Source organism: Squalius cephalus (genome assembly GCF_949319135.1).
Source record: "Squalius cephalus genome assembly, chromosome: 17".
Lineage (NCBI taxonomy): Eukaryota > Metazoa > Chordata > Actinopteri > Cypriniformes > Leuciscidae > Squalius > Squalius cephalus.
In genome coordinates this window covers 5,166,780-5,182,622 of record NC_137138.1, presented here as the reverse complement: position 1 = coordinate 5,182,622, position 15,843 = coordinate 5,166,780, and the positions used below count along the sequence as shown (strand labels likewise).

The following is a 15,843-nucleotide window of genomic DNA, read 5'->3' as shown; positions in this document are numbered from 1 at the left end:
GTGTCTCACATGATTGCGTTCCCAAACACCAGCATCAGAACACAAGATATATATCATGACGGTGTTTATTGTGTCTCATCTGCCGCTCTGAGGCACAAGTCATTTATGATGTACGTAAAAAGAGCCACAGTGACTGGCAACATAGCTATTGACTGTGTATGTTTGTGTTAAGGTGATTGGATTCTTCAGTCAGCGACTGGAGCAGGCAGGAAGTGACCTATCAGTGGAGAGAGTTCAAGAGGTCATCAAGAAAGGTGCCGTGGCCCTCCCTAAAGACCGTCTGAAGGTAAGCACACACATGAACTCTCTTTCTGGCCTCATCGGCCCTGTCCACCTCTCCACCCATCTGACCTCTTCACTCTAATATTTGTTTTATTTTCAAAACAAAATATTTGTCCCTATCTAAATATAGAGCCGTGACATTTCACTTCCTCCTAGAGACAGGAAAACTAGTTCTTCTAAGATGCACTGGATTAAGAATTAATAATTCACCAGCTGACTGTATCACACAACCGCCATCTGTGCACACACACATACATCAGGTGTTACCATGGTAAAAGTTATTAGTTTCATAAATAAATAATCATCCAAATAAATAATATTTCTAATCCACCATGTGTTTTGCAGTATTTTATTGAAAAATAAAAAAAGTAGTAGTAGAATTTTTGTATTTTTAGTCCTGTTAAAAACTCTTTATGTATATATTTTTTATGTAAATATATATTTTTCAATTAAATTGTAATAATTAAATATATTTACTTACTAACTAGTGCAAAACAAATATGTGTGTGTATTCATTGAAAGAATAAGTATACAAATATTTGTAAAATAAATTTGAAAAAAGTTCTAGAAAAAATTATATTTATATATATATATATATATATATAGATAGATAGATATATAGATAGATATAGATATATATATATCAGTGCTGTCAAAATCAACATGCGATTATTTTTTCCAGTTTAACACGTAAATTCTTTTTAATGCATTTAACGCAGTATCTGTTTTTTTCCCGTCATCCTTTGGCTAGTGTTACAATACATGATCACACTCTTATTCAAGCAAATGCTTTTAAACCATTCACGCGTTAAGACACAAAAGAGAAGGCAGTGCGTTACTACTGGCACACGTCTGTGAATCTCCTGTCTGTGTGACACACACACACACACACACATTCGTGCGCACTGAAAGCCGCTCCAGACAGCGCTTGAATGGACAAAAGCACACAGAATTATGCCAAAATGCCTGTTTTGTCGAGTATCTTCGCAAGCACAATTAAATTAGTAAAATGAAGACTTGAATGTATGTAAAGAGATGTGAGAAAATAAGATGTGCGTCAGATCCTCGTCGTCTGCGGCAGCTCTTAAAGTGACAGAAGCCTAATAAACCTGCAGCTGTGATGTCTGTCATTAATGTTAATCAAAGAACAAAAGACACTCACTGCTCTTGACTGAAAAACATTTCCAGCATTAAGAAGCAACCCTCTACGATGAGAGTAAATCACTCGCATATGCGAATAAATTTTCATGCTATGCTTAGCCATTGGCTAATAAATTGTTCGATTTCACTGGCCAGTGTTTGAGTTAGACGCTAAGTTACGGTATAAGTTTAGGATAAATTATAGCTTTCAATTATACTGTAATTCTGAATGCCTGTAATTAATGGCTAAAATTGAGAAAAAAATTCTGTTTCATAGAGACATCAGTAGCAGTATTGGTGTATCGGTGATAGGGCTGTCACTTTACGTTTGAAAATCGATTGCACAATCGATCGGCCAACCAACACAAGTTTCGAAAACGAAAATAGGGAATCGATTTTAACGGCCTTCTCTCGGGGCGCGTCCAGCTCGTCACGATACGCCCGCAGCGAACGCGCGTCACACAGCAACTATAGGCTCTGACACACACACATAACAGCAAATTATACTTCTGCATAATGTGTCTCTTTTTACTACAAAACTGTGAATTCTGCCGGTATTCAGACAGTCTCAGGCAAACAGATACAGATTCGGGCTACGGTCTACAATCGCCTACTTAGGCAACATTTGTTTGACATTTCTAATGGTAAACACAGCCATGTTGAAGCCTGCAGTGATGTTCTTCATTGATGTTATGGCAGTCCACTCTGCTTATTGTCTAGAATGTTGCACTCCTGTTTGTCATTGTGCACGAAACTTCACGCCAATAAATCATCAGGAATATTGCTGACTTGTGCGCGTCTCAAGCGCGGCGCGCTCTCTTTACGTTCATCCTAATGCCTGTTAGTTGTCCGTTGATTTGCCCATATTTGGCGTTTAAAATGGAAACGTCTTTAGACGTGGAAAATCGATTTTACAATCGATTCAATGAACACTTGTGTCTCCAAAATCAAACAGGATGTTTTCAAAAAGTGACAGCCCTAATCGGTGATGCCAAATGTGTATTTTTATGAATATTTATAACTCTAGCTGAATTTGTTTGGCAAACTTTACACAACTTTGCAGGTAAATGAAGCTGTGCTTTATCTGATACGAGAGTGAGCGGCGGGTGTGAACACGCGAGCAATCATGTTTGAGAGCGGGTCAGGCCTCATCTTCATTATCACAAACGACTCCTCCGGGGCCATCCATTACACTTTATAACACATGCGGGTAATGACATCTCCAGAAGAACAGGAAATCACACATATCTGTCTCTGATATACGGGCTGAAAGACTGGAATAAATCTGCAGCACGTGTCTCGTTACCTTCTTATCCTTACCCACAATCCCCTCTGATCCCCCTAAATCAGGGAAAAAGTGGCCGGTATGTGCCGTTCATCCACCGTTTAATTGCGTGTTCTATCACATGTTCCGTGTTTCAGATATCACAGACGACATCCATCAGGTTAATGGCCAGGCGAATGAGTTTGAGGGCCGATAGAGATCGTTAGACCTGAGAAACACCCGCAGACCTTCATGGATGGGCTGATGTATATTGTCTAGTCATTGCAAATCGTTCTCAGTGTGAACGCCATTATGAGGAAAACGTTCTTGTAACTGAATCTTTGAATGTTATGTGAAAGTTTTGTTTGAGACTTTAGCAACAAGTTGGGCTGGCCGTTATGTGACGGTATACACTGCGCAACTGTAATAAGCTGCTTTGTAAACCAGACAGAACAGATTTGTTGTCTATTAACGATTTAGTGAGGTTAACTAGTTTATCTGGATTATTTTAGTATTTTAGTTTTGATATTTAGCAACAGCTTGCACAATAAAACCTGCTGAGAAGCATCACGTCTGAGAAACATCCCCTTTTAAACACTTTCAGATGGGTGGCTTTGGCCTTTGTTGAGCTTTCAGCCTTGATTGTTGTGTTTTTAAGACAACGCAACTAATAATCCAACATTTAAAAACATGTTTCGAGACCCGTGAAGTCCGTTCAAGTTTCAATCTGCTATTAGACACAAGAATGTGTGTAAATATCCCCAAAAAACATGCCTGATTATGGTTGTGTGAGTCCAAGACCAGCCTAATTATTCAGGACTTTATACATATAGTATGTATATATATATATATATATATATATATATATATATATATATATATATATATATATATATATATATACATATACATATATACATATATACATATATACATATATATATATATATATATATATAGCGCCCTGTATGTATAAATATGAATGTACATGTGTGTTTAAGTGTGTGTGTGTGTGTGTGTGTGTGTGTGTGTGTACACGTATACATATTGAGCAAGTTTATGCAACACACTGACTAGTGATTTTAATATTGCATAGTCTTGCATCTCTAATTTCTATTATGTTTTCTCTAGTAGTTTATTGGCGTGCTTGTGCATTTCTGTCTCTGTGTGTGTGTGTGTGTGTGTGTGTGTGTGTGTGTGTGTGTGTGTGTGTGTACACGTATACATATTGAGCAAGTTTATTTATGCAACACACTGACTAGTGATATTAATATTGCATAGTCTTGCATCTCTAATTTCTACTATGTTTTCTCTAGTAGTTTATTGGCGTACTTGTGCATTTCTGTCTCTGTGTGTGTGTGTGTGTTGTGTTGTGTTGTGTTTGTGTCCTGGGCGTCCCCAGGACTGGGAATGAAAAATTCTCGTCTAGACATCCAGACTCGTGTACACACACACACACTCAAGCATGCAGTAGGCAACACTTATCAGAATCAGAGTCCCAAGAGAGCAACTGTGCGCTTGAGGGATGTTCCGTACCCTCGGTCCTGGTACAGACGGCCCTTATTCCACCACAAACACACACACAAAGGAAGCGTGAAGGGCCAGACTGCCTGTCTGCCCAGAGCTCTACCTCTTTCTGTCTCTCCTTTTTCTTTCTGTCTCTCTCTCTCTCTTTAGTGTTGAATAGGAGCTGCGACAGCCGTGTGTGACGTGGACGGAGTGACAGAGGCGGTGGAATTTGTTGTTTGGCCAGTGCGCTGGTGTGTGTGTTGCGTGGTGATAAGACAGAGACACCGTGGCTCCTGTGAGGGAGGGCGACATCAGTGTAACACACACACACACACACACATGCTTTCATAAAGGCTTTTGGATGCATTTTGAAATTCTTGGATATGACACTTAACTAGTCATGAAAAAGACTGCTTTCTCAATCAGGTTTTTGCAGAGTTTTCTGTTTTCTAATGCATTTAAAAGCTGAACTGACTTTTTTTATTTTGCTTTTGAATGGAGTCTCTTCTGCTCACCAAAGCTACATTTATTTGATCAAAAATACAGTGAAAACAAGAATATTGTGATAGATTATTGTAGTTTAAAATAACAGTTTTCTATTTGTATATATATTAAAATATAATTTATTCCTGTGATCAAATCTGTATTTTCAGCATCATTACTCCAGTCTTCAGTGTCACATGATCCTTCAGAAATCATTCTAATATGATGATTTGATGCTCAAGAAACATTTATTATTATTATTATCAATTTTGAAAACAGGTGTGCATCCTTGCTGAATAAAAGTATACATTTCTTAAAAAAAAAAGTCTTACTAACCCCAAATTATAATTCTGGTCCTTTTTTGAACATGTAATTCTAAAGAAAAAAATCATAATCTCATCCCAAACTGTTTTGAATTTCATCCAAATCTAATGGGTTGCCAACTTTCTTTTTTTGTCTGATGTCACTATGGCCTTTATTTTGACTCTCATTATGGATATGCAATGTTTCTTCTTTCTTTCTTTATTATTTATCTCAAACAATCAACATAGTTATACAACATACAAAACAATAATTAAAACCACGAAATAAAACAACCATCACAAAAACAAAAACAAAATAAAAGTAATAAATACATAAATAAAAGATAATAGTAATAATAATAATAATAATAATAATATCAAAATAAAAGATTTGTTTGAGAAGGAGCAGGCAGAAGCAATTAGCTTATTTAAACCTGCCCCTATTTAACAACATAATATTACAAAGCAAATTAATACGCAGTTAATACATTCATTTTTCTCAGATCTTACATAACTCACAACAATACCTTAACCACAACACTATCACATTGCAGATTTAGACCTGTGTTTCAATCTTTGCTTATCTATATTGGTCCAATAATGATTTCTTTAATCTATTTTTGAACCGAATGATATTAAAACTCTGTTTGATGTCATTATCCAGTCCATTCCATAAGGTTACCCCACAAACTGATATACACATGTTTTTAATAGCAGTTCGCACAGGAGGTTGTTTGAGCATACAATATCCTCTTAGATGATATCCCCCATCTCTTTTATTAAACATTGCACTTATGTTACCTGGTAAATTATTTTCTTTGACTTTAAACATAAATTGAGCAGTTTTAAATGTAACAATGTCCATAAATTTTAACAAATGCGAATTTAAAAACAGAAGATTAGTGTGCTCGTAATACCCAGTATGATTTATTATCCTGATTGCTCTTTTTTGTAGTGTGCAAATATTTTGTAAATTGCTTTTATAGGTATTTCCTATATGTTCCTAAATGTTCGCTTGTCACAATATATTCTTATCAGTGTATGTCTTGAATCAGACACAAGTGATTAATGTCTCTTTCTCAGTTTGTGTGTGTTTAATATATGTGTGTTTGATTTCGCCCCATTTTAATGTAAAATCATCTGCGTCCATTTCCCCTGTGTGTGTGAGCAGGCCGATCTGTGTGTGTGTTAGTGAACTGTTTCTGCTCTGAGGCTCCGACTGCTGCAAACCAGGGCCAAGCCGACTGGCGACCTTGGAGCTCAGCCAACCATGAGCCAATTCTGCCCGGGCTCTGTCTGGCCCTTCTCTTCCCAGGAAACACTGGGGCCCCGCAGGGGGGTGTATGTCTCTCTCTCTCTGTGTGTGTGTGTGTGTGTTTGAGAACTGAGAAGAGAACAGTTTGACGCAAGACTTCAGTTCAGAGAACATCTAAGAGTTTAAATAGCTCTGGGTTTTCATCTGCCCTCAGTGGGACTCATATGTACTCTGACATGAAGCTGATACTCAGCGCCTGTTTATTTCCTGGTTCATTTGAGTCACTTCTTGATGAAGACGTTTTATTTGTACGCCATCAACACGTTTAAATTCAAAGAATTGCATGATATTGGATTGGGATTTTAAAGATATTTTGTTAGCTTTCATAAGGTATTATTATTTTTTTATTTTTTTAATATTTTTTTTATTTAAAAAAATAAATAAATAAATAAAAATATATATATATATATATATATATATATATTTATTTATTTGAGTTATATAATATATATTATAGTTATGTAATATTTATATGTATATATATATTTTTTTTTTTTTTTTTTATTGCTTTCAGAAAAATTAAGCGCAGTTTACCCAAGATTCTTATTGAATTCTCATTTGAATTTATTTATACATTTTTATCAGATTTTCATTAGGGCAGTACAATAATATTTAACTTTTTATTAAATAAAATTACTATAATAAGCATGAAATAAATACTAATAAATAAATACATGATGTATAAATATATTGATCATTATTTTATTTTTTTTCATAATGAGACTTGGATTATTACTTTTCACTAATATTCACTATGTTGTTAAAAGCGCTATATAAATGAAGATGACTTGACTTGACTAATGAGACTTTGGGGGAAATGTGCATAATTGACGTAAATATTGTCACAATATTGAAAAAATATATATATTTTCAGCAGGAAAAATATAGTTTCTTAATTCTTTCTTTAGATTTTAGGGACAAATTTGACAAAAGGGAAGTTCTTGACATGTTCTTGACACATTGACCCGTAAAGTTTTTGAAAACAATAAAGAATGAACTAAACTAATCGTTCATTAATCGTCCCCCGCCATTCTGAAAGTCGTTGACCTTGTGACCCGGAGTCCCTCATCACGCGAGTCGCTTCATGTCCTCCCACGTGTGACAGACCGGGTCCGTGTGCTTGTATGGCGTCTGAAAGGAACAGACAGACTTTGACCGGCCATGAATAGAGCCGCAGTGTAGCCGAGCCAGCAGACCCGGAGTCAGCGAGTCCAGCCAAGTTCTGAGCCCTTTCTGTGGAGTCAGATATGAAAGCGCTTCAATACAGCCTCTGTCTTTCACAATGAGAGCGCAGGGGAATATGATAGGATGCTGATGCATTATTAACGCCGATGGGCAGCGTACCTGCTGTCGATTGGCCTGCGACTCACCTGAGCGCTGGCTTGGGTCGGCTCGGGTTGATTGGGTTGGGTCAGATCGCTGTTGATGGACCCGCCACCTCGCAGCTGCTGGTTTTGCCCGGGACAGCCAATCTCCAGGCATTTCCTGCATATTTTATGTAGGATATTGTAAGCGTTTGGTTGAGCTGGATCATGCTCGGGGTTGTGTTGGCTTGTTCAGTCATGGCTTGATTCCTGTAGCTGTTCAAACCGGCAGCTGTCTGATTGAATACTATCACTCTAATGATTGAGACGTACATTACCATTCAAAAGTTTGCGGTCTGTGAGATTGAAGTCTCTTCTGCTCACCAAAGCTGCATTTATTTGATCAAAAATACAGTAAAAACAGTAATATTGTGAAATATTATTACAATTTTAACTTTTCTATGTGAATATATGTTATAATTTAATTTACTCCTGTGATCAAAGCTGTGTTTTCAGCATCATTACTCCAGTCTTCAGCGTCACATGATCCTTCAGAAATCATTCTGATATGATGATTTGCGGCTCAAGAAACATTTCTGATTATTAGTCAGATAAATACCGCTGTGGTGAGCATAAGAGACTTCTTTTGAAAACCGACCCCAAACTTTTGAAGAGTAGTGTACACAATAATGTAGAAATCTTAGAAGGTTTGCAGGGTGTTGATCATTCAAAATGTACTCTGTAGCTTAAACTTGCCATTTACATAATAACCTGTAAGAATTCCTGTATCTTAAAACGTAAAGAGCATAGCACTAGCAATGCCAACGTCATGCGTTCGATTCCCAGAGAATGAGTCGCTTTGGATAAAAGCATCTGCAAAATTCATAAATGTAAATATTCTGCCCATTTATGTCTAAAGTGAACAACAAATTTAGGTTACACTTTATTTTAAGGTGTCATTGTTCAGATTAATTATATATTTAAGTACTGAGTAATATTAAGCAACTACATGTACTTACTATAGGGTTAGGGTAGGATTAGGGTTAGTTGCATGTAATTATGCATAATTTACTGTTATTTCTATGGTAAGTACATGAAACGTGTAACAAGGACACTAAAATAAAGTGTTACCCAAATATATTTTATTGTCACTGAGATACTGTTATAGTTTTAATCATATTTTCATTTAGTTTTAAATTTTTCCATTTTCATTTTATGTTTTAGTCATTTTGTTTGCGGTTTTGCCATTTTTATTATTTTGTAATTTATTTATTATTCATTTTTATTTTAGTATATCAAGTTCAACTAAAAATGAGAAATGTTGCCTTTGCAACTAGCTAAAATAAAATAAGTTTAAGTTTTTTATTTTCTTTCAGTTAATGTTTATCTCAAGTAATGGAAATGTTGTTATTTACGCAATAACGGCGTTTTGGGGGCCTGAAAGAGTGAACATTTGAAAACGCGTTTCAAAGTGCAAGGTTTTGCCTTTACCGTCTTCATGTAAACAACAAAAATGTGAATTTGTGAAAACGGTGATATCACGTTCACGCATGTATATTACGTGTTCGAGGAGTGTTGCATGCATAATACAGCCTTTTTAGTCATTTTCGCAGATCTGTGTGAACGGGGATCGTTTTGACAATGCTGTCTTCTGTTTTTAGTACATTGTTGTCATGTAAACATACCGTTAGTTAATTATAATAACCCTGGTGTGACCAAGCACTATTCCTTTTTGTTTGTGACATTTCATTGGACATAATATCAGATAAATAAAAGAACGATGGAGAATGAGCAGAAACGTATTTCTCATTTATTCTCTGCTAAGGCCTTGATTTATAGAGTCCTAATTTGCTAGTGAAATCGAATGAATTGCGTGAACGTCATGGCTGTAGTGCAGAGAGCATGAAGAATAATTGTGCAATTTAGAAGCACATGCAAATAAGTCAGACACACAAACATACATGCTTTTGCTTGTTGAGAGCACAGAATGTTGGACTGGCTGTCACTAAATCTCCACGACTTCAAGTATGACCATATGATAAATATCATATACAATGTTTTACAAATGAATAAAAAAAGAGAATTTAGAGTGAAATGTGCATAATTGTCATGAAACTAATAAGAAAAAGGAATTAAATAAATATATATATATATATCCTAAACATTTATATGTAAATATCTATTTATATGATATCATACTTGAGATGTTTCAGAATGATTTCGTAGGATGATACCACCTGAATTTGCATATTAAAGAAGAACATTTTGTATTATTTAGACTTTTAGGGCCCACGTTACAGATGTATACAAGAATATATATATATATATATATATATATATATATATATATAAATTTTTTTATTGTTTATCTCATTTCAACACGATGCACAAATGCATGAATCAGATTAATACTGTCCTTTCTGTGGCATCAATTCGCACACCAGTGTCCATTTCTGAATTGATTATCAGCTGCGATAAATCACTTGGCCATTTAATCTTATTCATATTCATTTGCAATGGCAATGCCCTGTGTTTTGAGCATATAAGGAGGCATGACGTTAAATCCACAAGTGCGTTAAATCCACAAAGAACTCACAAGACACTGTTTTGTTTGTTTGAAAGGCTGTGTTTGCATGTGCCGTCAAGTTTGCATGTGTTTTTATGCATGCAAACCTTTAGTCTGAAACAAAGCTCTAAATATCTTTCTAAGTTTCACTGCCTCAAACTCAAATTTCAGTGACAACATCTTCCACGGAGTTGCTCATTGCAGCAGCCGTTGAAAGCGCCGTTTCACCAGCCGCCTCTTTTTTTTTTCCTCTCTTTTTTTTTTTTTTTTCACTGATGGGAAATGACAGCATTTGTTTGCAGAATCGCTCCAGGGGAACTGTAAAGTTCCAGTGAAAGGGGTTCCTTCATGTCTTCTGGGCTTCTTTTCCTCCATGGCCTATGAAAAGAGCGGAAGGAGGATTTCTGTGGTACTACAAATTAAGCCAAGAGTGAACGGTGTTACTCAGAGCCACAGACAGACATCTTCCTGTTTCTGAAAGTCCTGTTGGCGGCCTAAAGTCAGACTACATGTTAGAGAGCTTCCTGTGGGCTGGAATCAGCTGTTGTGTTTGTTTAGAGATGGATCAGAGGTCATTGATACCGAACAACAGGAACAGCGGCCGTAGTTAGCCAGTCAAGGCTGCACCGAGAGCTTTTAGTGCAGAACTGAAGAATTTTAGGTGTAACTTTTTAAAATCTCCACTGTGAACATGTGGAGCAGGACTTTATCCATTATCCATTATTTTTTTTAACACATTTTATAGATTTAATTTTATATGGATGAATGGTTTGCTATATGGATGGATGAATGGATGAATGAATGGATGGATGGATGAATGGATGGATGGATGGATGAATGTTTGGATGGATGGATGGATGGTTTGATGGATGGATGGAGGGGATGGTTGAATGTTTGGATGGAGGAATGGTTTGATATATGGATGGAGATGATGGATGAATGGTTTGATGGATGGATGGATGGATGGATGGATTAATGGTTTGGATGGATGGATGGATGGATGGTTTGGATGGATGGTTGGATGGATGATAGATGGTTGGATGGATGGATGGATGGATGGATGGATGGATGGATGGATGGTTGGATGGATGATAGATGGTTTGATGGATGGATGGATGAATGGATGGATTAATGGTTTGGATGGATGGATGGATGGATGGTTTGGATGGATGGTTGGATGGATGATAGATGGTTGGATGGTTTGATGGGTGGATGGATGGATGGATGGATTAATGGTTTGGATGGATGGATGGATGGTTTGGATGGATGGTTGGATGGATGATAGATGGTTGGATGGATGGATGGATGGATGGATGGTTGGATGGATGATAGATGGTTTGATGGATGGATGGATGAATGGTTTGATGGATGGATGGTTGAATGTTTGATGGATGAATGGTTTGATGGATGGATGGATGGATGGATGGATGGATGGTTTGATGGATGGATGAACGGGTAGACAAAGTTCAATTTTATTTTATTGTAATTACATTTTTTAAAGAATTATCAACTAGTTCTAAAAATCATTGTGATTCATCTCGAACCTTATTGGTTTGGATCAAGCCTGAGAATTATTGAATATAAAAGGAATGATGGGAAAATACTTCCAATGCCGAGGCGTCTGTAAACGTAGACGCACACGGTTGTTGGTGTGTGTGTGTGTGTGTGTGTGTGTGTGTGTGTGTGTGTGTGTGTGTGTGTGTGTGTGTATGTGTGTCTGTGTCTGTGTGTGTCTGTGTGTGTGTGTGAGGAACTCAACCCCTCCGGTTAGCTAACACACACACACCTCCTCACGCTGATTAGCACACAGGAGACGTCCGCTAGCGTCTCGGGTAGTAGCGCTGCGTATCGCTTTACCATGGGTTAAGAGGGTTGTATTTAAACATGAAAAGCAGCGTCTGAGGTGTTCCCGTCTGTCATATAATCAATCAAACTCAAGTGTATTTACCTCACAGGTGGATGGAATTACACCTGCGTCAAAACTCCAGCCGCTTCACCTGAAATCAGATAACACACGCGTATCTGTGTTCACCGCGCTTTAAAGACATGGCTCCACTCATTATGAAGGCTTATTTACGCTCTTCATTTGCACTCGCTCCTTTCTTGAAACTTTTTACATATGCAATAATAACAGAACTTTTAAGACTTTAAAAACATCTGTGCGTGTGTGATGTTACACTTAGTCACATTAAATCAAAACTGACTTGATTGGCACTCTTGGTCATTGTGATACGAAGCATCAGTGCGTGTTACTCTAAAGAACAAATATTTGTTTTCATAATCTTTCTTCAAAATGAGAAGAAATCGATTGCAAATGACTAAAACTAACTGAAATAAGTTTAATACTTGAAGTTGAAGCATTACAATTACTAAAATGGAAATTAAAATGAATAAAATATTAATGAATTAATACTATAAAATATATAAATCTTTTTTTTATAAATTGTGAAATATAAAGTCTCAACTGCAAATCATACAGTCAGAATTACGAGATATAAGCTTGAAATTAAAAAAAATAATCAAAAGACTGCATATTCTTGAATATATATATATATATATATATATATATAAATAAATATAATACTGTAATATAAATAATACTCAAGTAACACTGATGTCAATGAGCTTTTGGACTTTTTTTCTGAAATGACTTTTGAGTGAATGAATCTTGAAACGTGAGCAAATATTATATCTTAACGGTTGCTAAGGTTTTTCACTTTTGAAAAAAAGTCAACGTTTTCGCTGCTTGATGATTTATTTAAGGATGCATTGTTCTGTTTTAACATTTTATCAGCAGTTTGTAACTCTGTGTGTGTGTGTGTGTGATCCTCATGCAGATATTTCCAGAGCTGAAGTTTAAATACGTGGAGGAAGAGCAGCCTGAGGATTTCTTCATCCCGTACGTCTGGTCTCTGGTCTTTAACTCTGGAGTCGGTCTGCACTGGAACTCTCAGGGCATCGAGCTGTTCAGCATGGACTTGCCCTGATGGAGGACGCGGGACGTCTGTTCAGGTGTCTGTGTGTGTGTGTGTGTGTGTGTGCGCTCGTGCAGCTCAAGTGCCTACGTACGGCTCGCGCGTCGTCATATCCGAACCCTGAGCTTCCGTCCTCGTCACACCATTCAAAGGGCAAACAAACACGGACACCCACCGCCGGATGCACTGGATTCTGGGAATGGTACGATTTGGGGTTTCAGTCACAGGACTGATGTAGCTAAAACACTTCGGTTGATGGTGATAATCATTTGCTTGTTTTCTTGTTTCTGTTCAGATTTATGGATTTGGTCACATGTGGGGAAAATGAGTAAAAGCAAAACATTTCTTGACTAAAGGTGAACATTAATAACACTTTGCGAAGATACTTTGACCCCATTAAGAATTATTATTATTAATGAGCTGATTATTATGCACAGCTTCTTCACATATCACAATATATAGTAAGTTACAAAATAAATAATATGTGACCATTTCTGGCTTGTTTTATATGTAGGATGCTTTGCTGTTTTATATTAATTTATTTATTGCCATTATGTTTTGTTCATCGTACCCATATATAATCTACATCTGAGCATCTGCACAATGAAAAACCAAAACCTTTATTTATATACATGTATGTATGTATGTATGTATGTATGTGTATATATATGTATATATGCATGTGTATATATGTATATATACACATATATATATATGTATATGTGTGTGTGTGTATGTGTGTATATATATATATATATATATATATATATATATATATATATATATATATATACACTTAAGAAAGCGTATTGCATTTAAATGATTTTCTAAGCATAATATGAATAATAATATTTAGATACTTGTGTAATAACATACGCAACTTTCCCATGTAGTTTATGATTTATGTACATTATAGATTCAGATAATTGCATGTACATTATTGTATAGACAACTACACACTGCATTTGTTTCATTGCTGTTTGTTTCCCCAGTTTTCATTTTCATATATTTTAGGTAGAGAGATGGACAATCTTTCCTGTCGGATTATATAATTAATAGACCGTAGGGCAGATAGTTCCCAGCGCCCCGTTACTGGAGATCATCTTAGGTCTTATTACGTCCCTGTTACATTACATCACAAACTTAAAGCTTAAAGGGCCCGTATTTATGTTTATGCTATTTTTATTAATTTGTTGAGTTTTCTTTGTGGATCTTTATAGGAACAAATTTTTGTTGGGTGAATTTTTTTTTTTTTTTTTTTACATTGAATTTTATATTTAATGTTTAATATGTATGATTATTTCCCCCTGTATCTTGCATAGCATCTGTTTATTTTTTGTCTTTTTTTACATTAGCATATTGATGTCAAATGTAATGAGAAAGATTATTAAAAAAAAAAACTAAAAACAAAGAAAGAATATTAAATTTTGGTTTTACTGTAAGTTAAGGCTGTTGGAAATGAATTGTTGAGTGTTTACACACGTAATGAAACTGGATCAGGACTCACTTCTGTTTCAGATTCACCTGTCATTTAAAACAACAGCTTGGTTTGACTGCATCTTTGAGGAGTTTTGTTTGCATTAGTTATGATTGTTTCAGATTAAGTCTTTCTACAGTGTGAAATACCACCAATAAAAACAACAAATCTCCAGTTATAATTTTGGACATTCTTGTGATTCTTTAAAGCACTTGTGATTCATATGAGTGTGTCTTCGGAGAAAATGAAAGTGAAAGACCCTCGGTCACTCTTGTGTGCTTTCCATTACAGAATAAATGAATCGTGGGAGGCAAAAACGCCTGTGAAAGGAATGCCATCAGTAGTTGAAATCTTTTCTGAGATGCTTCATCCGCACGTCAGTATAATCTTGTACGGGACGGGTCAGTGCAATATGAACAAAACATGATTCAAAGTAATAGATTTTAAAATGCTCCATTATGCTTTTTTGAATACCTTTCATGCGGCGACTAATAGGTCAGGAAAGTTTTAAATATCAAAAGTTCACTCCCTGTTACAAATTTGCATAATGTCAAGTCACATTTATTTATATAGCGCTTTTTACAGTACAGTATGCCATTGCCAGCTGATGGTCTTCATTGGCTGCCCATGAACGTCGTCTACCTTCAAACACTGTAGAGACTGGAAGAGTTTGGTTCATGCTGAGAAGATGCTGTTTTCATCGCTGCAAATCCACTTTTGATACACTTCAAAAGATGGGATTGATACAGAAACAAATGACGCCATTTTTACTGTTCGTATCACTGTGTGCAAGTGCTGAGGAAGATCTGGAGCTGAAATTCAGATATAGGTATGCTTTTCTTTTTTGACGTGCTGAAAGTGGTCGACCAGACTGGGCCATCTGTCCAATCAGAGCAGAGTAGACCAATCACAACAGACTGGGCCATCTGACCAATCTAATCACAACAGACTGGGCCATCTGACCAATCAGAGCAGAGTAGACCAATCACAACAGACTGGGCCAACTGACCAATCTAATCACAACAGACTGGGCCATCTGACCAATCAGAGCAGAGTAGACCAATCACAACAGACTGGGCCAACTGACCAATCAGAGCAGAGTAGACCAATCACAACAGACTGAGCCATCTGACCAATCAGAGCAGAGTAGACCAATCACAACAGACTGGGCCAACTGACCAATCAGAGCAGAGTAGACCAATCACAACAGACTGAGCCATCTGACC

General features: G+C 36.4%; 1 protein-coding gene across 3 annotated transcripts in view; it reads left to right on the top strand.

Moving 5' to 3' along the window:
* The window catches only part of dym (dymeclin), a 79,390-nt gene extending 65,617 nt beyond the window's left edge, over positions 1-13,773 (top strand). For all 3 annotated transcript variants that reach the window (XM_079847588.1, XM_079847589.1, XM_079847590.1), the window contains 2 exons: positions 173-286; positions 13,003-13,773. In XM_079847588.1, coding sequence (XP_079703714.1) covers positions 173-286; positions 13,003-13,152 — 264 coding nt within the window. In that variant the 3' untranslated portion in view covers positions 13,153-13,773. The remainder of the gene's footprint in view (positions 1-172; positions 287-13,002) is intronic.
* The last annotated feature ends 2,070 nt before the right edge of the window (positions 13,774-15,843 follow it).